This window comes from Antennarius striatus, chromosome 3, assembly GCF_040054535.1.
Source record: "Antennarius striatus isolate MH-2024 chromosome 3, ASM4005453v1, whole genome shotgun sequence".
NCBI classification, from domain to species: Eukaryota; Metazoa; Chordata; class Actinopteri; order Lophiiformes; family Antennariidae; genus Antennarius; species Antennarius striatus.
Genome location: NC_090778.1, coordinates 24317463 through 24344526, shown reverse-complemented (window position 1 = coordinate 24344526; position 27064 = coordinate 24317463). Strand labels below are relative to the sequence as shown.

At 41.3% G+C, this 27064-nt stretch overlaps 1 protein-coding gene across 4 annotated transcripts in view; it reads left to right on the top strand.

The window, feature by feature from the left end:
* Nucleotides 1-26659, top strand: part of rhobtb4 (Rho related BTB domain containing 4) — a 38211-nt gene extending 11552 nt beyond the window's left edge. The window contains exons 3-13 of one of the 4 annotated variants that reach the window (XM_068309960.1): nucleotides 328-475; nucleotides 8072-8273; nucleotides 8532-8635; nucleotides 11751-11936; nucleotides 13038-13857; nucleotides 13959-14178; nucleotides 15168-15286; nucleotides 19782-19932; nucleotides 20340-20428; nucleotides 20591-20696; nucleotides 20928-26659. In XM_068309960.1, the coding sequence (XP_068166061.1) occupies nucleotides 8082-8273; nucleotides 8532-8635; nucleotides 11751-11936; nucleotides 13038-13857; nucleotides 13959-14178; nucleotides 15168-15286; nucleotides 19782-19932; nucleotides 20340-20428; nucleotides 20591-20696; nucleotides 20928-21106 (2166 nt within the window). In that variant the 5' untranslated portion in view covers nucleotides 328-475; nucleotides 8072-8081 and the 3' untranslated portion in view covers nucleotides 21107-26659. Of the gene's footprint in view, nucleotides 1-327; nucleotides 476-2565; nucleotides 2932-8071; nucleotides 8274-8429; nucleotides 8636-11750; nucleotides 11937-13037; nucleotides 13858-13958; nucleotides 14179-15167; nucleotides 15287-19781; nucleotides 19933-20339; nucleotides 20429-20590; nucleotides 20697-20927 lie in introns of those variants that run through there. The other 3 variants (XM_068309958.1, XM_068309959.1, XM_068309961.1) reach the window with 3 other exon arrangements.
* The last annotated feature ends 405 nt before the right edge of the window (nucleotides 26660-27064 follow it).

Here is a 27064-nt window from a genome sequence, read left to right as displayed (position 1 = left end):
CTGTGGACGTAGGGAGTGTGAGAAGCTGGGTGTTTTGACAGCTTTAAAACAGTTCCAGTACATTTCTGGGGCAGAGGGTGTGCTGGCTTGTTGGATATTCAGATTGAATGAGAATGGGGTCGAGGGGGCCAGGGGCGTGGGTGGGGGTGGAAGAACAGATGAGGGGAAGTGTTTCATTCCAAAGTTCCATTGCTTGATATTAAATTAACGAATCATCTAACCTGAGGTTAATGAGACACACAATGTAAACAAGAAGAGACATTTACTGAAACATGAGTAATTGTTCCACAAGCGCCTCTTCTTCCTCTTACGTATTTTCCCCATCAGGGGTCGTCAAAGCAGATCATCCATCTCCATTCCACCCACCCTGTCCTCATCATCCTGCTCTGGCAGACCAAGCACCTGCAGGTCCTCCCTCACCACATCCATGACCCTCCTCTTTGTCCTTTTCTCCATCCTCATCATCCTTCTCCTGGTATGATCCTCATCTCTTTTCAAAATAACTACATACTCTCTGCTGTGTGTGTGTATACCAAATAGTGACCTCAACTTATTCTAAGACACTTTAATCTCTCCAAAGTGTTAAAGCAATGGGAGTAGACTTCCCACACAGTTAATAAAAGAGCGATAAAGTTCATAAATGAAGCCACACACATCTTTTTGTACTACTTTAGCGGGAAAAGACCTGACATCACAGCCCATAATTGTTTGAGTTCTCTCACAAGTCCAAAAAAGGGACAGCCTCTCCACATTTCTAAGCCCTCTCAGTGCCAGTGTCTCAGTTGAACCCTTGCTTTTTCTAGCAGCATTCCAACCTGTCTTTCATGCCGTTTCATTTTGGCCATGCCAGTCGGGTCAGGGGGCAGTGTTTTCTCAGGGCTTCAAGACAACACTGAGTTAGACATCTCTATTCATTGCACGCTGAACTCCTGTTCAGTACTTGTGGTGCTAGTGCTGTGTAGTTCCATGAGTGTTGTTGTGTATCTCGGGCAAGAATGTACATGAAACCAGGCACACACCTTGGTGTTTTTGCACAAAATGCTGATTTATTATAGTACAACTCTATGAACTCCTCTGCTCTCTGAATGTATGCTGATTCAAACAAGCATCTGCCACCAAGGTGTGAGTTCTCTCTGCAGTGCGTTGGATGACAGCAATGACATAATGTCTCAGATTTTTTTTTTTTTTACTTTACTCTATTTTTTTAAACCTTCATCTCAGAGGTCAGTACCGGATTCTACCAGTAGATGTCTGTCTCTAATCTTCTACAGTCACGAAAGAAAGTTAACAGATCAGACTGTCTGGTCCTCACATGGCCAAACGCTGAAAAATGTCCCCAACAAATTGTAAGATCAAATGTATTATAACACAGATTGGCATTTTATCTCCAGCTGCAGGCATGGATATAATGTAAAGTATATACACTCATGGGGTAAAGAAAAGTCTGAAGAAATTCTTATGTACGAAAACCTCCAATGTACAAAGCAATTGGAGTTTCAATCAAAAATAGATTTGCTGGCTCACTAGGGAAGTATTTTTTCCTCTTGGCAACATGGCAGCATTTTTCTTCCGTGGTGCAGCTTAACATTCTTGCACTGAATTCCTAGACATTGAGATCTTGAAAAAAATATGAGGGTAAAAGGTTGGGTATTTTCCATAGCAATCCATGATCTGCCTTTTTTGTGTGTGTGCACTGACTCCTGCATGACTTTGGTAGCAACAGTTGCTATGTGGTTGCTAGTTGCTATGCTGAACTCCCAGAGTATCCATAGAAGACAATTCTCTCCATTACCGATGATTAATAACTATAGTGTTGTGATTTATTTGGATGTTTTAATAGTGGGATGATTGCTCGAGAAAGTAATGTATGATAAATTCATCTTAAATTACAAAAATGTTATCAGTTTGGTATAAAAATTCAATTAATCCTTGCCATATTTTTTTCAAGTCTGTCGTGTTTTAGTAATAATGCCAGCTAAACGTCATAATAACAGTGTTCAAGCAGCAAACTGAGTGTGTGCTTAATTCACAAAACAAAGTCAGCGTGCTCTGCGGGCTGTTAAGAGTTAACAGGACGGAAGGAGCGCCTTACGGGGGCGGGGCTACTTTCCTATCTACCGCATGGGATTGGCTCGCGTGTTCTTATCGGTACTGATTACTTCAGGGCCCTTTCTCAGCTCCGACATGTGAAAACTGGTGTCACAATCCACTTGTTTTGGGTATGCATTTGCTTTTCCTGCTCGACATTTACATTGAAATTTTTTTTAATTTTTGCTATTGTCGATTTGAGTCATCTCACAGCACAATAAAAATATATTTTTTGTAAAAACCCGCAAACGGTGAAATTATCTTTGTAATAATAAATAATAAAATTCTAATTGAATATTAAATTTAATTTATTGTTTTGCCAATTGTCTACCGTCACATTATAATGGCTCTTAAAACTGAGTCCAAATCCCCATGATTATGTTTTATTCCGACAGATATTGAACGCATCACCAGCGGAGACGTGAGACTTGATGCGTTCGTGACGCGGAGTCGTGGAGGCGTGCCTCGTGAAATCAGCTGGGGAAACAACAACAGAGAAGGGGCGGCTCTGAACGGGGGAAACATTTACTCCAGTTATGTTCAGGTTTAATTCTAACAAGCCTCCGTTTAAAATCACACCAGCGTCAGAGCTGCAGCCGAGAGCCGCTACTTGTTATTGACGACTGCAAAACGTGTGACAAAGGAGGCAGGCGCGGGGAAGCAAGACGAGCAGGATGTGACAGGGCACAAGTCCTTTGACGACGTCCGCAAATAGCTGCGCTCTTTGACAAACGACGGCACCGCTGCGACCATCTCGTTCTCTGCGCTCCTTTTGTCCGGTGAGAGGCACCGGCTGAACCGTCAGCAGAGTGGCATGTGGGTCAATTCCGGAACCGTCGGAAGGTATGGACCCCTCATTGTTCTGGGTCACATGTTTTTTTTTCTTCTAATGCACAAAGCAACGCGCACAACGCGTAATAACGCAAGAATCAGCAGTAGCAGTGACCTAATTGTACTTAATGGATGGTTAATCTCTTCCTATATCTATACAACGCCTTTGCAGTGATCCCCAAAGATCGCATACTTTAGATTATTTCAAAGAGATCTAAAGGAAGATTATTGTTATTTATACAAACCTGCTTCACAGGTCGTTTGTCACAGTTGAAGTAGATGATAATATAAGTACAGTACAAGATCATTCCGAGTCACTATTGTACAGCAGCGGATGGGCTTGGCACATTACGCAAGCCTTGTCAGCGCATCATTGAGGATGGAGGCTGATAACCACTTGCCTTTTTTTTTTTTTTTTACATCCTTATATCAGCTACAAACTTGAATATTTTGTATAATTTACTTTGTGTGAACTACAGACATAGGTGACAATGAGAGCAGATATTTAGGGTTGTTAAATCGGTTTCCAATAATAAAAAAAAGAAGAAAAAAACCCATGAATGAACCAGGTGGTTGTGAATGGCTGCGGGGAGAGGGAGCGCACGGAGTGGTTTTCATTGATGAGCGGAGTGATGCTTACATTGCGGTGTTACCTGGAGAAGCACGCCGATAAAAAAAAACAACAGAAACCTGTGTCAATATGCACACACGCTCACACACACATACAGAGACGCACACACACAAACGCGCGCACAACACTGTAATGCGGATCCCGTGGCTATTACGTCACCAGGAGGCTTGTGTTACGCAGGTAGCTGTCAGGCTGATGAAGAAACTGGTCTTTTACCTGGAAATTAATAATGAAGGAATTCATTCATGAGCAGTTTTGTTTTTGTTTCAGACTGATTTGATGTACAGCAGTTCATTTTATTTCCGAGATATGGTTGTGGAAACGATTTGGCAGATTTTCATGGTGATGCTGCTCAGTTTCTGTTTGGCCAGTATACTTTTCTTCCCCATATAAATACATCAATGAAAGAGCAGTGTTTGACTGTCGCTCATACACTTGTGGCAAAACCTGTTCAAAATGCAGTTATAAAATAACTGTTTATGCAATAATCTCCCGACTGCATGACACTTTTTTTTTCTTCCGGTCACTACATATTCCCCAAGAGGGGTCTGGGACAGAGGCACCCGTTGTCCTGGTTGGAAACTAAAGCTTTGTCTGGGTCAACAGCTTTGAGATAACTTGCATTGCAGCACTGCCAGACCAACATGGAAGAGTGAGGCAACCTTATGAGAGAAAAGAAAATATGAGGTGAGACATCAAGAGAGATGGAGCGAAAGAGGAGGAGGAAAATATGCACAGGGGAGGAGGAAGATGAGGAGGGATAAAGGAAATGAGGGCATCAAGAGAAACCTTCATGTGTTTGGAAAGCAATGGAACGAAAAGAATAGGAAGACTTCTCTGGAAGACCTTCACAACTGTTAAGGTGGACATGTACATACCACGTGTAATACTGGTGCTATCTGCAGCGGGTGAGGCGGGATAGTTCTGACACGCGTGTGTTATGCATGTCCATAATAGTGTGTGTGAGTCTGGAGTCTACTGTCAGCCATCCAGGAAGCCAAGCAGAGGCCATAGACCAGGTTATGTAACCAGTCTGTGCCAGCTGCGCCTGTGGCGGTCGCTGTCACCCACATAACACACACACACGCACACACACACACACAGGAGCACACACACCTTAAAAGTAGAGGCATCCAGTCAGGATGAATAGAAATTTTATTACACAAGAACCAACTTCTGACAAAAGAATTTTAATGAGGCTTCACATAATGATCCCTGTAGCCGTGTGTAGACAGTCAGGAGGTATTTGGGCTGGAGTGGAGAGAGTCGAGAGGCAGGATGGAGTGAACGGTAGCCTCAACCCCACTCCCCAAGAATGAGGCCAATGGGGACTGTTGAGGGTTTTGGGATAAGCGGTTGCTGCCATTGGATCGCGAAAGGTGTTGCATAACAGACAGAGATGGAGACAGAAGGGGAAGAGAACAGGATGTGGGAGGGCTGTCTGCTTGATGCGGCTCCTTGATTGCTATCCAGAGAAGTGTAAAGTCATAGATGGGTAGATGGATGACCGTTAATGAAAGGGGAGGGCACTGGATGTGAGAGAAATCACTGAGAGAGAGAGAGAGAGAGAGAAAGAGAGAACACGGGTGGTGGAGAAAGAGGTTATATCAAGAGAATGAGTGAAATGAAGAATAGGACGAGCATGAAATGGAGCGTTTTATTAGGAGACTAAATACAGAAAGGGGGAAAGTGAGAGTGGAGGTTTGGTTGAGTAGGCACAGCTGGGAACAAATCAACAGACGTAGATAGACTGGTGGATAAATGAGAGGATTTTGAAAGGAAGTGATGGGTGAGTATAAAAAAAAAAAGATTCATAAATGGTAAAGGGAGGCCATCCCGAGATGCAAGCTGTGCAAATTATACATGAGCTACTTTGTCTTTCTGAGACACACACACACACACACAAACACACACACACACACACACACACACACACACACACACACACACACACACACACACACACACACACACACACACACACACACACACACATACACACACTAACTCTAGGTGTGGCATTCCAAAGCAAACCAGAAGCTGTGTGTTTGTATTGAATAGACATTGGAGTTGCTGCACAGTGTTCGTGAGACTCTGGTCTTGCCTGCATCCATAATTATGTTCCCATAAGAGGCAGGAATGCTCATGTGCACAAAGACTCATTTTCTGTTCCACACTCACCCTCCATCATTTCTTTGTCCTTGCAGCCTCCTTTGCTGCCTTGCTGGGAAGATGACACTGGCTTGCAAATGAGTTGCGGACCTCTACGTACGGTTTACTGTCGGTCATTGGGGTAAAAATGAAACCCGAGCTTCACGGGTTTCTGTTTCCGCTCCTCTGAGCTGAAGCCGCTCCGCTCTCACCATGTCCTGCTCATCCCGCCCCATCAGTCATGCAGATTGCAAAAGCTCATAGCTAGAAACCCGAGAGCGGGCGTATATCTGTGGAGTGTGGTGATGTATGCGTGTTGACTGACACATGGCCAGACTCTTTGCTCAGAACCCGATGCAGAGCCTCAGGTGGAGGATCGCATCTGGAAGCCAGACGGGGTACCTCTTGATTCCCCCTTGGGGAAACTGTCCACGCCACCACCGATGCCTCCTGGTTACATCACCGCTCGCATCACCCCATGCCTCCCAGACCACCTCACTCACCACGTGCACTTGTTTGCTCTGGAATCCAGACTCCCACTGGCTAATATTTCTCTTTCCTCTGCTGCTTTTTCCTCTATCTGTCTTTCTATCTCACCACATATTTGACAATGGAGAGAAAAACTGTGACTAGTTTCCCCTGAATAGTCTTTGTTATTATCGGTCTTACCCTTTTGATCCCAGTGGTATGACTGACTGACTCTAATACCCGGCTGATAGTCCATCTCTTTTCCTCTGTGACTCTAATAATCCTCTTCCTGCCTTGTCTCTCATGCAATCCTTTTTTCCTTATCTCCTGTTGCACTGGAAACACAGGGAATTAAAATTACTATTCATCCTCTCTCTCCCTCTCCCTTTATTTGTCAATGCTTTTTTTTTTTTTTGTATTGGTCTTGCTGTATGTATTGAGGGTGTTACAGAAACACTTGTCAGGTGAAACACCCGACATCCTATATTGCTCTCTTGTAACACATCACTCAGAGAAATCCTACATGCATTTCAAGGTGTCACATTCAAGTGGAACAAAGAATGTTCATACCCCTTACCTATTTTTCATATGAACCATTCAGCATCCTTCACTTTCCTGCAGACAAACAGGCGTAAAGTCTCTGTGTTGTGCTTCCTGGCTGATGTAACTTTGCACTCTGATAGCCAATATCTTTTTGATGTCGATGAGAGAAATCAATAAGATCCGCGAGGAGGGAATATATTCTGTAGAGAAGCAGCAGTTTTCTGAATAGCCTGGAAATGCGAACATGTTGGAACAGGTTATGGTTGGATAGCAGGATGCTGGGTGTCGTATGTGTAGGTGCCATTTTTAGCTTCTGCTGTCTGTCAGTTCTGGACCGAAGGGTTGTACTGGCGTCCGTGTCAATGGAATAACAAGTGAAGGCCTTTATGAATGTTTCAGTGGCTCTATTTATAGGGCTTTGGGTTTCGTCTGTGAACTAGTTGCAAGGACGGTTGGATTGATTAGATGACTACAGGTCTGACTGTGTGTGTGTGTGTGTGTGTGTGTGTGTGTTTGTGTGTGTTTGTATTACAGTTACGCAATAGAGCAGATTCTTCCAGCGATGTTTAAAAAAAATAAATGGTTTTAACACTTTTTTTTTGACATGTCAAAAATATTTGTAAGCAGTTTACGGAAAGAGGGATTTTGATAAGCTTTTCATGGTTATGCTTGTTTTTAAAAGAGGAATTCAGTCGAGCTGTTTAAATAACTTTGCCTCTGCCTCACACTCAGGCTTAAGAGTTGAGAAGTGGTCGACCGTGCAAACACACTTCTGTTTCCTCCTTCTGTGCAAGCCTTCGGTAAATACCAGGATGCACAGCTCCCCGTGGGCTCCTTGATGACCTAAAAAGTTAATTAAAAATGACTTTACGAGGGATTTTATTGTCTGTCTTTTGTGCAATGTTTCATCACTTTATATGATGATGCAAAGATCATCATGAATGCTTAAAGGGTGGAAAGATGCTGAGGAAAGAGGCGAAGATATGTCAGTGAGCTCAAGGGAAGTCTCTTTCTGTCTTCCTCTCTCTCTCTCTCTATGTGCTGTTACAGAAATAGCTCCGTGGTCCCTGTATTCCTCAGCCCGCGAACCATGTGTTCTGTTGAGGAGTTTGGCAGGAGACTCTGTACATTGGTCAGTACAGGCATGCGGGGCTCGGCGCCTCAACAATTCTTCCCTCTCCGCCGCAGCGTTGAGCATTAGAAGCAAACGCTGGTTGCTTTAAGTGCTTGAATCGCTGTGTCATTCCTACTGGGATTCTTTATCAATGTGATTTTAATTTTCCATGAATATTAAATTAACCTCTTTTCTTTCCCCTCTCTCTCTCTTGTTCTCTCTCTCTCCAATCACCTATTCTCCAGGGCCCTCTCCATGGATATAGACACAGACTATGAACGGCCCAATGTGGAAACTATTAAATGTGTGGTGGTAGGGGATAATGCAGTAGGTAAAACCAGGCTAATCTGCGCCCGGGCCTGCAACGCCACCCTCACACAGTATCAGCTGCTCGCCACCCACGTGCCAACCGTCTGGGCCATCGACCAGTACCGCGTATGCCAGGAGGTGGGCACACACACAGACACACACATGCACACACCGACAAAACTTTGATACTTCTTTTGATGTAAAACCAAGACTAAGAATTATTGTGCGTTTGTAATATCAGTAAAAAACATTTTTTCATGCTGATTTTCATTATTTTTTTCCTTCCAATCCCAGTGATGACATCATCTTTAATGCAATACTGAAAACACAAACATCGAAATAACAGTGACGACCTTTCGACCTGATTCCGATGTGGGATGTGTGTCTGTGTCGCAGGTTTTAGAGCGATCTCGGGATGTAGTGGATGAGGTCAGCGTGTCCCTCAGGTTATGGGACACATTCGGGGATCATCACAAAGACAGGCGCTTTGCCTATGGCAGGTGAGCAGATACGTTAAAGACACAGTCGCTGACATTTCAGCAACAGGAGCCCAATTCTTAACCAGTAATCCAGTTGCACGTTGACCACGAGATTAATCTCCCAACTAGGGCAGCTAACAAATTGTTTTGTTTTGGTGGTAGAAATTATAAGGTTTTGACACAGTTTCCCCGGCTAACGTGTGGCTAAGCTCTTTGTCAGCTGACTCAGGAGAATATAACTCACAATAAGAGCTCCTCACACCCATAAAAATATGCATGAATAATATTTACTTTACCAAATTATTTTACCTGCTGTTAACATAAACTTCCCTCAGGCTTTTGCATCCTTCCACCACCTGGCAAATATTAGATCAGTGCTCTATCCTGTTACTCCCCAGCCCTCTATCAAATCTGCTTCATTGGCGTGAGAAAAAAAAAAGAAGAAAGAACTTATTGCCGAAATAAAACCGCAAAAATTCTAAACACAACAACCAAATTAACAGTATTACAGAAAAGTGAAGAATCATTCTATGCAGGATTTAATTATGAATTCACGTATGCATCACTTCTCCTTACACGTCTGTCACCTCCTGACCTTTTTTTTTTTTCAGACGGTGTTAGCCCGCTTCTAGGATGTGTTTGTGTCTCTAATTTCTCTTCCTCTGCTGTTTTCTCTCGCCGTCTCATTGTCTGTACATTTCAACAGGGTTCTGCCTGTTTTTGTGTGCGTGTTGTGTGTGTTTTGGGGCGGGTGTACGTGCGTTGGTCCACATGCCCTGCATACTTTGTCATGCTGCAGTCAGCTGATAGAGACACAGCACCAGCTCAGCTGTTTTCTGCCTGCCTGCCTCCCTGGCATCTGCGGCCCCGAGGCGTCGACCTCCTCCTCTTTCTTCCTCTCGTTGGCCGCGCCTCTCCTCACCTCCCCTTTCCCTCATCCTCCTTGTTAACCTCTCACTGAACTCCCATCATTGCCCACCTCTTTGCCCTTGTCTGTCCTTCAGCCTCGCCACAACTTCCTTCACTCGAGAGCTTTTTGTTTATATCAAAACTCAAAAGATCATATTGTCAGACCATGCCCAGATTGTCACATGCTCTGCTAGGAAATGAACACTCTGCTTGGAAAAAAAACAGTCTAAGCCTGAATATAGCCCAAGCTGAACTTCACCTGACTAAAAGTTTTGTCGTCAGGCCAAAAAAGCAAACAAAAACACGGCACGTTACACTTGTAAGCACTTTTTTGGTTGCCTGCTAACCCCTGTTATCTCACTGTTGGGACAAATTTAATGAGCGATGAGGGGTGTCAAACCAGACTGTGATTGCAGAGTAATATACCTGCGTGAGAGCCATTCATTTCTTTATCGCAACAGAAAATCATAAATTATTGAGGACATGCCTGCTGTGTGTGTGTGTGTGTGTGTGTGTTTGTGTGTGTGTGTGTGTGTGTGTGTGCAGTAAAGCTTGTGCAGCTTGTGTGCCTGTCTCGTCTTACATAATCTGGCGAGTAATGACCTATGTAATTCCATCACACACACACACACACATACACACACAGGACAAATCACTGTCACACAAGTCACTGGTGGAGGTATTTATTATACATTAGTGCAGGGGGGTAAATTATTAGCAGTAGCCCAGTGGACTTGTTTTTTTTTTCCGAACGGTTAGCTGTGTCCTCACCTCTCACACTGCTATCCAGGTCAGCTGCTTATGTTTTCCTTTTACATAATTCCCCCATTATGTGTCCCACAGTAAACAAGATAAATCAATAAATATGTGTGTCAGCCGGGTTCAATTTTATGGAGCAGTTTCCATCAGACCAGCCCCTCATTTTTTCCCCCAAACATGGTGGTGACAGTAGTATTATGTAAACATTATATTGAGGTTAACTTTGAAAAAAAAAAACTTTTACCTTTCACCAACAAGAGCAAAGGCATGTAAACCCAACCTGACCTCGAACAGATCAAGCCATTCAATGCGTTGGTGGTGTATATAATTGTATGTAATTCCCCTGGGGATTGGGAGCTATTCAGAGATTACATTAGCGAAAGCTAAGACTATGGAACTTGTGAAAGTCTTCTGTTTAAAGAACTCATTTCATTTTGCACTCTTTTCCATCTTAAATATTTCAAGTTTTTACTTACAAAACTTCATGAAGGTTGCTCCCTTTTTTTTAAAGATTAGAAACACTTGAAGCTGTTGAAATATTTCTTCAAAATAGGTGGGATTACCTCTGCTGACCCCTTTATTTCATTTAAGCCTCTTTGAGGTTAAATAAAGATTTACAAAATCTTTTTTTTTTTTTTTATAGTTCAGCCTTTGTCTGTTCACATGAAGCTTGTGGCCGCGATCGCTGTAGTACACCATGTTTTCCCCTAAGGAAATTAGAGAAGTTTCAGAGTGGTGAATAATTCTGCTCTCAGGTTCAGGATGTGGGTTAGCAGCTGACATCCTCAGGGGAATTCTAAATTCCTTGTGATTGCCTCAAACAAGAATATATATTTAATTATCTGCATGGTAACACTTAGTTACAAAAGCACTACTGCAAAAAAAAGAGACCCAGTCCTGTTCAGCCCTGTGCTGTACTGTTGTTTTGAAAGACAGGTGATTTAGGACTTTTAGATTCTTTCATTGTCGGGTTTGTACTGATACCAGATGATCTGTATCACTCAACAAGGCCTGATTCGCCATCGCGCAGAAACAAAAATACATGCACAAATATGGCACAGAAATATCAGCACCAGAGGACAGCTGTGAGGGCTGTTGTCTGCTTGCTCAAACACATTAGTTGAGGAAATGAAATTTTGTGTGTTTCCTGATCTATTCTTAGCTTTCTCTTTGTTGTCCATGTAGCCTTGGATGGCTTAGGGGGATTTACATAAGAGAGAGGGAGAGATAAAGAGAGATCGGCAATGCAGATCACAGCCCGGAGGTCCAGAGTCATAGAAACAGAACCACACAGACGTCTTGTCACCCTAGCTTTCTCGATTGCTCTGTCCATGCTCCCACAATGCCTTGCAGCTGTTGAACAAGTTTCTCCCAAAACACACATATAAAACTAATTCAACAAACTTTTGTCACAATTCCTCTATTTTATCTCTGATCATGAAATAATTTTTGTCTCCGTTCCCTGTAGGTCTGATGTAGTGGTGCTTTGCTTCTCTCTGGCCAATCCCAATTCTTTGCGCCATGTACGCACCATGTGGTTCCCAGAGATCAAGCACTTTTGTCCCCGGACTCCGATCATTCTGGTTGGCTGCCAGCTGGATCTGCGCTATGCCGACCTGGATGCAGTTAACCGAGCTCGACGACCCCTCGCTAAGTGAGCACAATCCATACGGAACGGGCTTTATGGTGGCTTTTAGTTGCTGTTTAACGTGTGGTTGCTACAGTGATTCAAGTATCAGTAATATTACTTAATGGCAACTGATAATAAATCATTGAAAAGTGTCCCTGCCTACTAATGTCTGATGTTAATTTTAAGAAATTGCAGTTTTTGTATTGCTACGCCTCTCTTCCACAAGTGAGGTAAAAAATGATCGATCGAAACAATATTTAATAAAGGAAGACGAACGTCGGAGCTTAAATATCTGCTTCGAACTTCAGATCAGGAAATAATGCGCTCTGTTCGGACTGAGTGGTCCACTGTAATGAAATTAACAAGTTTTTAATGTCAGGTTTTTTAATATGCGTGTTGACTTCTTTAGATGGCAAAGTGATCAATTGATCAGGTTTCCTTGTTGAGGCTCAGAATGGCTTATTGACATAACAATAGAGGCCATTCAAAGGTAGTCAGGAGGTCATGAATGCAATCATGACTGCCTGAGCAGCGCGGCTCTATCTAGTGGGCGGATTGCGCAACTACAGCCGCTGCAGTTTATCAAATAAATTTTATTTATTTTTATTGTGTGCGCCTTATAATCCGGTGCACCTTATATATGAAATAAATTATAAAACAAACAAATTATTAAGGGTGCGCCTTATAGTCCAGTACGCCTTATAGTGCGGAAAATACTGCATATGACAGCTTTTCATTTTAAAGATTTTGAAAAATAACGACCCATGGGGTCATTTTTGACCCCACCTATGAATCTAAAGGTTAATGAAAAACCTTGAAAATGGGCTCATTTCACAAATATGTTTTATGAGGAATACCTAAAATATGAAAATACTACAATAAACTGGGTTGTTTGAAGAATAACAACCCAGTTTATTGCCAGAATGCATTGATTTTGATTTTATTTTGGGTTGGTTTTTTTTACTCCACTCGTGGAAGAGGGTAGGTATTGGTAGGTTGTGCTTCCAAGGGTTAAGTAAATCCTTTAATGTGTGTGACTTTTTCTGGCTGTTATTTTTTTTTTCCCTTATTCTTGAGCTACTCAAGTTTCCTTGTTTTTACCGTCATCATCTTTCTGTCCCACAGACCCATCAAACCTACAGACATCCTTCCTCCAGAGAGAGGCCATGAGGTGGCAAAGGAACTTGGAATTCCTTACTATGAAACCAGCATTGTTGCCCAATTTGGAGTCAAAGATGTTTTTGACAACGCCATCCGAGCCGCCCTCATTTCCCGTCGTCACCTACAGTTCTGGAAGTCCCACCTAAAAAAAGTCCAAAGACCCCTCCTCCAGGCACCCTTTTTGCCTCCACGCCCACCTCGCCCCATTGTGGGCATCCCAGATCCCCCTCCTACAGAGGGCGAGGGTCCCGATTCCCTTTTCTGCTATCCGCTGTGCGCAGATGTCCTATTCCTTCTGCAGGGTGGTGCCACCCGTGTCTTTGCCCACAAAGTCTATTTGGCCACTTCCTGCTCCAAGTTCTATGACCTCTTCACTCTTGATCTTGGCGGATCATGTGTGGGGCCACAGGGGGATGAACCGGAAAGCACAGAAAACCTGGAGAGTGGAGAGGAAGATGAGCAAAGCAGGAGAGGAGCCAAAGAGCAAGCTGGGCGCACCAAGAGCCTGGACATCGACAAAGATGGAGTTGATGGAGGAGTGCGTGGCCTGAATCGGCCACATCTGGTCCAGCAGGGGTCTTTGAGGACTTCGCAGAGTGATAATGCACTCCCCTCTCGAGCCATGTACTCCCTGGGTGCACTAGGGGCTGGTCGAGCACTTTCAGGATGGGGAAGGGGTTTCCTGAGTGTGTGTCTGGAGCATATTGATGATCCCATGACTGGACGACCACGACTCATGACTGTTGTAGCTATGGATGCACTTATACAGGAAGAACCATTCAAGGTGATGGACTTTAAGAAAAAAGATTATCACATATAATGATCTTAATATATTTTGAAAAAGAGCTTTTCTGTGATTTCAAAGTTGGTTTTCTCTGGTTTTAGGCAGTGCTTCAGTACCTGTACAAGGGCAGTCTAGACGAGGCCCGAGGCGACCTGATGCAGGTTGCTACCATCGCAGAGTTACTTGAGGTATTTGACCTCCGGATGATGGTGGCCAATGTCCTCAACAGAGAGAGCTTCATGAACCAGGAGATCACCAAGGCCTTCCATGTCCGCAGAGCCAACCGCATCAAGGAGTGCCTCAATAAAGGGACCTTTGCTGGTAAACTACTGTACCACCCATTAAATGCAGTTCAGTACTACCTATAGCACTGATGTGACTGTTAATGTATTTCACATTACATATATATATATATATATATATATATATATATGTACGTATGTATTTTGTAACTGAGTGCATGTTTGTGTGTGCGTGTAAAAGAGGGAGAAGTTGATGCTTGTGAAAAGTCAATGAGGCAAATGTGCTAAATTCCAACATTCTCTTTTAGTCTCAAATGTACCCTCTGTCTACATTTGATCATATAATACTTCCCATTGAATTTTTGCTATGAAATATGCATTGTGCATTGTGTCATGTCTCATGTCCTTTTAAAGTCATCAAAGTGACTTGATGGTGCATCGTAAGACTGCTCAGTGGTCTTGTGGTCTTGCTTGTGTGCTTCCTGTGTCTTGTTTTCGTGTTGTCTGCCCCCTAAGCTATCAAGTATGCATGTTCTCAACAGTTTTTTCAGCAAGTATATTTCTATACATATCAGACATATTTAAACACACCCTGCCTCACATGCATTTCTTTCCATTCTTTCTTTGTTGTCTTCACAAAGTGTTTTTAATATTCTATTGTAAATTAAGCTATCAAGTCCATATATGCAGATCTATGTTAAACTATAGTTTATACAGATATTGAATTATAAGTAAGTGGAATCTGATACTTTGAGATGCAATCTTTTACATTGTCATAGTTGCTGACTTTCTCTAACAAAGCTCTAGTTCAGAGTCCATGCAGGATTTGCAACCGCCATCTACTACCCTGCATCTGGTCTCCATCCCTTACTCTGTCAAAATCTGTTGTCCTTCTGTGAATTTATCTCTCTGTCTGTCTACCTGTGTCCATGTCTCTGTGTGTCTGTCTGGCCTTCTGTCTGCCTGTGTGTATGTCTGGACGTCTGCTTCGTCTGTCTTTCCCCCTCTGTAGCTTGGGCTTCTGTGGCACACCACGAGATGAATGCTCTTTTCCCACCCCGGTTTTAGATGTGGTGTTCCGTCTGGATGATGGCTGCCTCCCTGCCCATAAGCCCTTGCTCATCTCCAGCTGCAACTGGATGGCTGCCATGTTTCGTGGCTCTTTCATGGAAAGCTACGTCGAAGAGGTGAGTTACAAGATAACAGGAAGAGCTTGAAGATCTTGTTATTGGAAATCTTTTGTGTCCTTAGAAAGCCTTTAGAGACAATATTATCAGTAAACAAGGTGAAGGTAAATGGGTTCCTGGGTAAGGGTTATTACTCTGGTGATGTGTTATTGCCATGATATCATCATATGAAGTGTTACAGCTTGTCATCTGTGGCTTGCCATTAAAATGTAAGGAGCAGGCAATAGGCGATTGCTGACCTGCCTGAGTATTCATTGAAAAGTGTCCATCTGTCAAGGTCAGCACTGATCGAGAGATAGGTCTGGTTACTTCCTGTGTGTCCTCACCTGAGGTTCAGCTTCCATTGGTTGGTTGGCTGGCTGTTTGGTTGGGGCTCCTCTGCCAGGCAGGGCCCGTGCACCGGACCTGACCTCACCGGAGAGGAATTTCATGTCGCTGGTTGCCTTTGAGTCATGCTCGCCAGACTGTGTTGCAGAACCAGATCCCTTGTGGTAGGATTACTTTCAAGGTCCACAAGATTAGATTACACAGTTTCCGTCCTTCAGAAAGTTTAGAAGTAATCCTTAGAAATGAAGAAAAGACTGTCAAGGAATAATGTTCATGAGGTTAAGGTTTAAGGCTCAAAGCTGCAAAAGGCATCTTAAGTAGTCTTTGGGAAGGGAAGTTTGAGCCTGGATTGTATTCTGAGTGGGTGAATTTTATTGTTACTATTGGTAACTTGCAGTTGCTAGATTGTCTGCTTGCTGTAAATTTATTTATTTGGACAGCCAGAGATGAAGCTTGTTGCTAAGATGCATATAGAGTTTGACTGTATAGTCTGTTCACTTTGTGGCCCATATCTACACAAATGTCTGTTTAAGAAACGCCGCCTATAGAAGTGAACAGAAAAGCTTTCTATTGCTGGTCTCTCAGTAGAAGAAGAGTTTATAGACATAATGACACAACTGCACAACCTTTACTCAACCTGGAGTTTTAGTCAGTTAGGATGTGTTGACATCCTAACTTGGTGGTTTTCAAAGAAGAAGTGATTGTCTGCAAATGAAAAAATGAGATCCAGTAAAGCCAGGTCTTGATTAAATATTACAACCCATAAACTTGTATAATCTTTGAATCACCTAACTGAGGGAATTACATGTGTAGCTACATGTGTAGATGGGTCTTTGATAAATCAGTACAAATTCCCAGAGATAGCAAGGTGAATTTAAACTTTTATTCTTGAAAAAATCCAAAAATGTGAACATTGAAGAAAATGATTAACTAACAATAAATGACAAATGATAAACTTTACAATGACATGATATACACTCTGAAGGTACAGGTAGTCCTCAACATACAAACACAATTTCAGTCTTTCATTGACATTTGAGGTCATTTAAATGCCATGCGTTACATGTTTGTTCATATCCCTGATTGTTCATAAGTCAAATATTCATAAGTTGAGGACTACCTGTATATGCTATATACTTTACCTGCAGTATATAACCTACAGTATACAGTATGTACCTACTATATATATATATATGTGTGTGTGTGTGTGTGTGTGTGTGTGTGTGTGTGTGTGTGTGTGTGTGTGTGTGTGTGTGTATATATATATATATATATATATATACGCATTCGTGCATCAGCGCTCGTGACTAAACCTCATTGCTGATTTTTGGAAGGCAGTCACATGATACCGTACGCACATTCTATTGGCTGACGGAATCTGGAAGTGCGCTAAGTTCCGTGAGTCTTGGACTTCGTGAGACACAAAAGTGCTTTAAACAGTCTATAAGAGTTTTGGAAAAGGTAATACAGATACTAGGTAGTTTAATATCAGTAATGGGAGGGTTCTTAAACATTTAAATTACTGTAAATGATAAGATAAATTGTTCGTCGATCTATTGCTGAATTCGTTAATCGCGTGTGGTCCCTGGAACGCATTACCCACGAGGTAACAATGCATCTTTTTTCATTATACTTAAAATATTTATAAACAGAACAAAGGGGCTCTATCTTATGTTTCATTGTCCGAGCCTGTATTTTAAAATAACAAATCATCGTATTATTCTTCCTCTTGAAAACAAAAATCATTATTTATCCATTATATGAAACTACAGAGCGGAATCATTACACTATAAATGTGAGAGTGGTGCTATTTTCGAGCTCGTGTCACACTTCCCTCTTGGTATTTTAAGCCTCACACATTTTGGCGCACATGCTGTTGTTTGAGAACATAGCCAAGATAATTTTTCTCAGAGAGAAATAAGATGTTTTCATCAAAGTCATATGATTATAGCGACATCGTATTGACATGTTTCCATGGACATCATTCATAGTCACTCGATGGTGACTCATGGATCCCTCTACAGAACAGGTGGTCTCATCCACAGATGTCCTGTCATCATGAATGTGTCCATTCATTAATGTTTCCTGACCCCAGCTGTGCCTTTAAGCTCCAGAGTCTTGATGTTGTGACATTTTAGTCATAACGAGAAGCAGCAACCAAGCTGACATTCTCCTAATTGGCTACAGGCGTTGTGGTTGAAGAGCGCCTCAGTGGGTACACTCCTGCAGGGGTCAGGTCATCGGTCTCATCAGCATCTACCTTCCGTCCATCCTTCCTGGGCTTAGACTGTATTACCTGACTACTAGCTTTTATTTAAAACTAGCATAATGAATAGCAAAGTCCAGTGATTCTGCAACATGTAGAGGTTGTTGTCGCGGTGCTTTCATCTGAGCCTACATCAAACAGAGGTGACCAGAAAAGATCTACATCTGCCCTTTAGATGCTGATAGACGTCTTTCTTCTGTCTCCTGTTGTTGCTATCTCTCTAACTCATACCCAGACTGACTGTCACTTATTCTCTCCAAAATGACGAAACCAAAAGGAAAATTGGAGGATACTAACGACCAGATGGTCTCTATGAAAGAATTAAAGAGTGAGTTAAAGAGCAACTTTGATAAGTTAGGGAGTGACTTTGATAAAAAGTTGGAAGAAAAGCTCAAACCGGTGCTAGACGCCTTGGAAGAAATGAAGGACAAAATGAAGAAAATGCAGAAAGACATGGATGAAAAAGACCAAAAAAGTGTTGTCTTGGAACAGGGACAACAAAGAATGGATGATTTGGAACAAAGCATTGGTATAAATGATGTGATCATCACTGGAATCGAAATCAAGCCGAGGAATTACAGAAATGCTATGGCTAGCGCTGACATCGAATCTCTGGAGCAACAAGTGAGTTCTCAACTGAGGGATCTGGAGATAACTATAGATCCGGACCAGATTGAGACATGTTACCCATTACCATCTGGAGGTAGGAGACCACCTGCAGTGCTGATAAAATTCAACAATCGTAAACACAAGATAGCTCTTCTGAAACAAGACTTCAAACTGAAAGGAAAAAAAATGTCTACATTAATGAGAATCTCACTAAAAAGAATGCTAATATCGCCAAAAAAGCTCAACAACTGAAGAAGAATGGGCTGATCGACAACACCTGGATGAACAACTGCAGGATCTTCATCAAAACAAAGGGGCTGTCTCCGGACCAGATGAAAACCATGGTGATCAGGAGTGCAGAGGAGTTGATGAAATATGAGCAATAAAGACGGACAAGAATTGTTACTACACCAAAGATCAGTACAACAGAGTCACTTCAATATTGGGAGCTCTACAATTTTGGACACGTCAAGTATTTCATTGAACAGTCGAAAAAATCAAAATAATTGATGTCAGAAACATGGATTAATGAACAAAAAAACAAAACAAAAAAACCAACAACAACATGTATTTGTGATAACATGGGATAGCGTTAACTTTGACACTTTAAAGAGCATGTTGATATCTTTTGACAATATAATACCATGTAAAACTGTTAAAGTGTCTGCAACAAAATGGTTAATTCTTGTATAAACACTGTCTGCTGAAAGAGGTTAATATGATCATTATATTCTTGTGGAGAACACTGGCAAGGTCAACATCTAGTTTCAACTATCCATGATGTTAACAAACTTTGTGTTCCTAGGAAGAATGTAAACATGGTTATACTCTAGGGTAAAAGGCTAATATCTGGAGGTGGATAAGGGTATGAACGTCTGTTCAGTGTATGAGCTGGTTGAAGACTTCTAATGTCTGAGTTTGTTGATTATATATTCTAATGAGAGAGATGTTTTGTTGATAATTTAGGGGACAGGAATCTTACAAGCCAATTGCTTCTACCTGTTAACCCTTTTTTTTCTTTTTGGATGTTGTTGATGATTTTTCAACACTGATGAAATATGTTGTAATAACATGTCTGTAAAGAAGAAAAATGAAATGAATAAATAAATAAATACTTCCAAATGCCCACTGTGCTGTTTTTATTGATATTTGGACCCCCCTTCCATTCCTAGCCATGACATTTCATAAAGAATATGTCAATTTTGTTGATTACATTGTACCATAACATAATACATTGATACAAATTTCTCTGTCTATGAATTCCCTGAATTGACTGTATGTCATTTTCCCCAGGTACCCATACCTAACACCACCACATCCTGCATGCATGGGGTCTTGGAGTTCCTTTACTGCGGCCTCCTGACACCCTGTCCAGGTCTGGAGCCCATGGAACTAATCATTCTAGCCAACCGTCTCTGTTTGCCACGCCTTGTCGCCCTCACAGGTAAAGATACTCCTGCAGAATTAGCAAATCTTGGAACTAGAATTAAATGTCTTGTAGCAACTTGTGTGTTGCACCAGGAGTTCAGTTCTGGGTGTGTCTTGGTAGTTTTGTCTGGGTCTCTCAATTACAGACCTCAAACTGTTTGCCTTTCTTTGATTAGTCTCACTAATGCAGAAATAAACCATTTCTACCACAGAAGATAAACATTTAAAATGAATATTATATAATAATTTCACTCGCAAGATATAGTAATTAACCAGACAGGAGAACGGACAGGCCTGTTTTTATCTTTTATCAGCAGCTCACTCACTGGTTGTAGGTCTACAGTAGTTGTGTTCCATGCAGACCTTTATTGGGATCTAAAGCGTAAATGCTGACATGATTGTTGAAATTTTTTGCATCTTCAGAGGGGCACGCAGTGGATGAGCTTCTCCAGTTGGCAGGGAAAGGAGGAGACATTGATGGACAGGTGTTGGCTTACCTTGAGGTTGCACAGGTATGACTGTGAAAATGTAATGCTCCCTTATAATGTTTCCATGATTCATATGTAGTTAAAATCTTGACGTGATAAATTATAATTTGCTGCTATCCATCGACTTGAATGTGTTCAAATATTGACCCTTCTTTGTTTCCTTTTTTCTTTCTTTCTTTTTTGAAGTTTCATAATGCAAAGCAACTTTCAGCCTGGTGTCTCCATCACATCTGCACTAATTATAATAGCATCTGCCGCAAGTTTCCCAAAGACATGAAGGCAATGTCTCCAGGTGAGGCCTCCCGTCTCCCTCAGTCTTGCAAATCTGCCTTTTCCAAAAACCTTTCAAGCATGCAGCACTCATTTGAACAATTGTAGTATCCTGTGACTTGCTGTCACAAAAAAAACCAAAACAAAACTCTCAAACTGATGAATTTGTCTTGTCTTTGGGGCAAAATGTCACCTTCAGATGTAAGTAGTAGCTTTGTCTTTTCTACATATATCTTTGTCTTCCTCCCTGTAGAAAACCAGAGGCACTTTGAGAAGCAGCGCTGGCCTCCTGTGTGGTTCCTTAAAGAGGAGGACCGCTATCTGCGCTCCCAGAAAGAGCGTGAGCGCGAGGAGGAGATCTTGCGCAAGCAACACACCAAACGGGGCTGGTGCTTCTGGAGACACCCGTCCTCCTCTCCGCACATCTCCTAAATGGTTTCTTCCACTGAGTTCCTCCTCTTCCTCCTCACCTGGGCCATTCCACCCAGAACAACTAACTCCCCTGTAGCACTTATAGAGGTCTTCTTTAAACCCAACATCGGTGGAGAGATGATGGCAAAATGTCAGTGCTATTATGCCTGAGTGTCAGCATGTTTGGGGGGAATGTATGTGCCTCTTTCTAATTGTGGATGGTTTTATGAGTGCAGTTTCTAATGTTTGTGTGGCTTCAATGTAGACTTAGCTGAAGGTCATGCTCATGGATGTGTGGGTGAATGTTTGCGGTTGGCATGAGTGAGTTATGTTTCCGAGTTGAGTGCTTCCCAAACACCCCAACCGAGAAGCGGCATGCGGCATCACAGTGCAGCCCCTTGTCCCACCCACAACAGCTCTGTCCCTCCACCAGCACTCACAGTGTCCAGCCTCTGAGTGATTGGACTGGGAGCAAGGGCTCTCTATCTCTCTCAGTCTCTATCCTTCACAATGCCCTTAATGACTATTACACATTAACCACTGCAGCTCCTCAGTGGGAGCCTACCTCTGCCTTCACTTCTACGCAGACTGTTAGCTTGCACAAACAGACCTATAAAAAAAAAAAAAGATCCCTCCCTCTGAAACCAGCACTGGATTCCCAGGAACTGACACGTATAATGTAATTATATTATTATTTTGAACTTATTTGACCTTTTTATATATATGTTTTGCACCTTCAAGGCCATTTTTATTAGGATTAATGGTGAACACCATCCCCAAGAAGGGTGGAGGATCTCTGTAAAAATGGGCCAGTTATTCCTAGTTTTGAGCGTAAGAAAAACCTTAAAAACAGTCCAGATGCTCCAGTCAAGATGCTTTATAGATATTTTCCTGAAGTCTTATATCAACCTGGTCTTTGGTGTCCCTTATTCACCTCCGCACCTCCTACCCCTTCCTCCTGCACATGATTTGTGCAAAAACGCAAAGTGAGGTTGATGCACCAAACTGCATTTCAGAGACATTTTAAGTGACCACTCTATAGAAACAATGGGGCTAAACAGGGATAGCCTTACCTGATACTTCTGCCAGGGCAGAAAGATATAGACAGTATTAAACTAGAATAGCACTTAGTGGACCGTATACCTCCGCCAAGTCCCCTCTAATTCAATCCTACTCCTATCACCATCATTTACTGTCATTGGGTCAACAACATGCCGGATACTACTTTTTCCACCCACACACCCCTACGTGATTCAAGGAAATCCCTTCTGTAGTTTTTCTGTAATCCTGCTGATAATTCAAGCAACAAAAAAAAACCCCTGACATCCTTGAAAACATAACTCCTTGGCGGAGGTAATGAATCTACTTGTAACCCCCATAACCACTAGATTTTGTTTAAGCACCTCAGCCAGCCTGCCTTTACACCCCTACACCACTAGGGGCAGCACTGCTCAGGGCCCTGGCGTTGGCCTTCACATTAGCTAACAGGATTTTTAATGCCTATAATTTCTTTACCCTTGTTCAATGAAAAAGCTCATATGTACCTTGCAAATTTTTAGAGGAAAGCTGAAGCTAAAGTATTTAGTGCATTTAAACCCTGACTATTGATTTATACCTAATTCTGAATACCAAAGCTGTGATTCTTTTGATATTCTTCCTTAGTTCTCCATCTCTTGTTCCCTAAAAATGGATGGAGGAGAAAAGAGAACGTGGCTGTTGGGAGATGATGGATGCATGACGAATGTGGTGGTGTTTTCATTCTGTGGTGTCGGTAGAAAAGTGTCACTGCTGGACATTGCCTTCCATTCCTATTGTTGGAATTGAAAATGGTGCTTAAGACACAATAAGACAGTGTCCGCATGAACACACAAACACTTATGCGACTTTTCCTTATGCAGGTCAAGTGTCTGCGGGGTTGATTTAGTGTTTACCTGCGATGATTGTGCAGAAATTTAACAAGGGTATTCAGATTTGAAACCACTTCTCCTAACAGTCTGCAAGAGGTCAAAATACGTAATTGCTTTTAAAATGTGTGTGTTTCTGATTTTACATGCAGTTTTTGCAACGTTGCAATTTTTGCTATGTTTGTATTCAAAACAATAGGATCTATTTTTGCTTCCTTGGCACGCCAGGACAAAGTTATTGCTTACAGTCACGAGTGTTGTCTCAAAATGAAAAACGTATTGATATATAAAGCGTGTGAGAACAAATTCTCCTCAAGGGTGCTAATTTCTTTGGGCTTTAGGAGTGAATGTGAAAACAAGACATGGTGGTGATGAATTTCTATTAGCACGTGCTCTATTTGTGGGTTTGCACCCCTCAGCTTTGCCCGGGAGACTGTTGGAGATTGATTGTGTGAAGCATATGGCGTGTTCTGCCAGTGTCCACAGGAGGCATGTTAAAGTCACTGACGGCTACTGAAATAGAAGTCGGATAGGATCTCACAAGACCCAGGTGAGAATTGAGCTGATCTCTTTCTGGAAGGAGCGAAAGTGGGAAAAGAAGGAAAAAAAAATGTCTTAGCTGACATTACAAGCGACATGTTTAGGGAATTTCATCCCAGTGGGGAATTAAGAAATGAGAACCCGGAGAGGAGATGTTTGTGGAACGGTATCTGATAGATTTCCATGGCCTCATTTTTGTTTCCCATGGAAGGGGTAGCAATTTGGTTTGTCTTCTTAATAGTTGGTATGATCCATTAAGCCTCTTCTCTTGGTCCATGTGCCTTATATTTGGACAAAACTAAAAATAAAAAAAATAATAAAGCAACACGTTAGCAGACGGGTTCTGTAGTCGTTGACATGATGCATACAGTAGACCATGCCAGGTTAATATTATTACTGTGCAATGCATCATGGTGTTGCTTTTTGGATCTTCACTCGTTATCCTTCTGGAAGGGATTTCTAAGCCAAAACCATACAAGGAGAATCTGCAAGTTTCTATGCAGATAAATGACATTAAACTCTTTATAGTGTAGGTCAGTCTAATCATATGGCCTTGGATTAGTGTGTTTTCTGGACTGTTAATTATTTTGATGCAGACACCATGGTTGCTAAAATCCACTGCCCTGGTAGGGGTTGGATTCTCGTAGACTAACTCCAAAACCACTGAGTTTGTGAAAGCAATGATTTTTTTTTGGATGAGCACTAGCTGGCCTGTGTGCTGGGAGGGTGCAGAAACTTTTGGAATGTGGTTTATTTCTATGGTGGCCTAACTTTGTCATTATGACACTTAGTGTTGGAATGCACTTTTTTTTTGTCTCCAACTATACCCAATAGTATGAATTGTTCCTTGTGTTTTTAAGATGATGATTGTAGCACGGTATTTACACTTTCAAATTTCCCCACAACGTTATTGGTGAAACGTTGAATATCACGACTCGTCCAGCTTCTTGTTTGAGGTCAAGGCACTGAACCCCACAGTAGCTCTCTTCCTGCTATCAGCTTTATGCACAACTCAGATTGTGCTAAATTGGCTCAGCGTAGCTCAAGGTAGCACCACTAAATACATAATTTTGTATAATGTACCAGGATATTCTGCAGATCATTTGCTTGGAAAACGATTGCAGAGTTAGTTTTCCCATTTTACTGTTACTTTGCTATTGCAATTAATCAATCAAGATTATTCTTGTGATTTTTAAAGTTTTTTGCAGAACAAATAGAAGTGCATAGGAAGCTAAATTCAAAACAAAAAGTATTGCAATGTGCATATTTTAAGAACGATCTAAATGGCTGAGAGTTAAGTGCAATGTTTAAGTGAAGTCCTCATGGAATTACAGACAAAGTGAGTAAAGCATGATGCATGTTTGTGGAGTCACATATAGGCTCCTGTAAGTATAGCCTCAACTGGGTTCATTCGCTATACATATGGAGTCATGGGAAATTGCTAAAGCTAAAATATAATAGTATAATAACATAAGATAAATTAAATATTGTTGGTTTAAAATATATGTAACAATCTTGGTAATAATTATATGTATATTTGTATATCTCCAGCTCAAAGGAAAATAATATTCTCTCATCATTGAGGAGAAAAAAAATGAAACTGTTATTGAGAATAAGAAATTTAATCACATGACAGAAAAGTAGAGAAAATCTGATATACAGAGAGGGAGAGATGTAAATGCAAAATTTGAGACCCTAGCTTTATTTAACCCTGAGTTTGCTCAATGCTGACCCCTACAGGCCAAAGTGACACTCATTTGGATAATCTCAGTCTATTTCTTTATACTACCCAATTCCCCTCGTTTGTTTTAGATGGGGCGGTTCTTTCTTTTTTTTTAAACCAGCCTGGCACTCCTTCTTAAATGTGAAGCCTAGTGACTGAGAGAACACCTCCTGTTTATAGTTTCCGGTGTCTCCTCTCCTGTGCCTTTGGTGAAATCTCTTTGTCTTGGCCCAGTTCAGGTCGAGAACTCCTGGGCTCCTGGGTCGGTATAGATAGATAGATAGATAGATAGATAGATAGATAGATAGATAGATAGATAGATACAATAGTCAATTAAGCCAAGAAATCTACACATGTGAGTACAGAGAGAGAAGTAGGCAGCTTTCTTTAATGTAAATTATCTTAGTGTAGTTACTGGCTGTTGGGGTCACAGTGATAACTTCGTATTGTAACACAGATGTAGACCTTAACAAGTTTAGCGTGTGATATCGTCTATGCTGAAGCAACGCGGCAGATAACTATGAAATGACCAAGAGTCCAAGCCAACCAGCAGAATTAAAAGTATTTTCGCACTCTTTGGTGCCTGCACTTTCTATTATGTAGCCTAATACATTTTTTTTTGACATCGGTATGCTAAGTCTTTGTATTTACAGATTTTCTTGATCAAAATTTAAAAATAGAACTTTTCTCGTGATCTCTTTCTCACTGTTGCTTCCACTGTCTTAGCTGTGATTTTACTGTTGAAGCAAAATTGATGTATTCTAAGTTGGGGAACAGCGTCTGTGAATTTCTGGTTGGATTAAAGGCAGATATTAGCTGTGACGACTATGTATACAGGATATTATGCTTTAAGATAGTTGCTATCCAAAGTACAGCACAGTGTTGTAAATTTGAAGTGAGTCTCGATTGGAATTAACCTCTCACCACACTGTTTCTACTAACTAACCTGGTGTAAACATGGGTATATGCACAGATAGGCCTGGGCAGAGAGTGTTTGTATAGACAGAGATGATGTGATTAACCCCTGGCCTATACTGTAACTTCTAAGTGGATCGTATATACTGTATAGTATTGTTATGCACTTTTGTTTCATTGACTCTTATGAGTTTTATTAACATTTACTGCTCATGTTATTGTGTTTATTGCAACGAAAGGCAAAAGAGAGCACACACCACTCACAAATTAAGGGCTTTCAAGACAATATACAACAATCAGAATGTTTTGCTACTGGTGCAAAAAAACAAAGTTTTGAAACTAAACCTTTGTAATATTTTTGAACCACTGTGATTTATACAAAATTTAAAAAAAAAACAAAAAAACAAAAAACAAAAGCAGTTTTTTTTCTTTTTTTTTGCCATTTCAGTATTTTGATGTTTGACATGGATTTTATTAAAACTGTTAATCTTTTGAACTTGTCTTTATTATGTTTGTCTTTTTATTCTTTAATTAAAATGCAAGATAATGTTTCCAAAGATGGAAGAATGATGCATGGCGCTCTATGGACTACAAGTTGTGAAACATTTACTTCTGGGTTGTTAGTCAAGGCAAATAAGATTTTCTTCACACTGCACTCAATTTCAAATGAGTTTTCTCTGATAGATTTGAATTAACAAAATAGGGCAATAAAATAAATAAAAGAAAATATTATTTCATACAAATGTTATCTGCTGTGAATGTAGACTGAGATCATTTTCAAAATCTTTCATAAATCCAATTAAATGTTGGATGACTCATTATATTTTTCATTCAGGTATTTAAAAAATGCATTTAGAAATTAGCTTGGGTAATCGTATAAAAATTAGATTTTGTTCT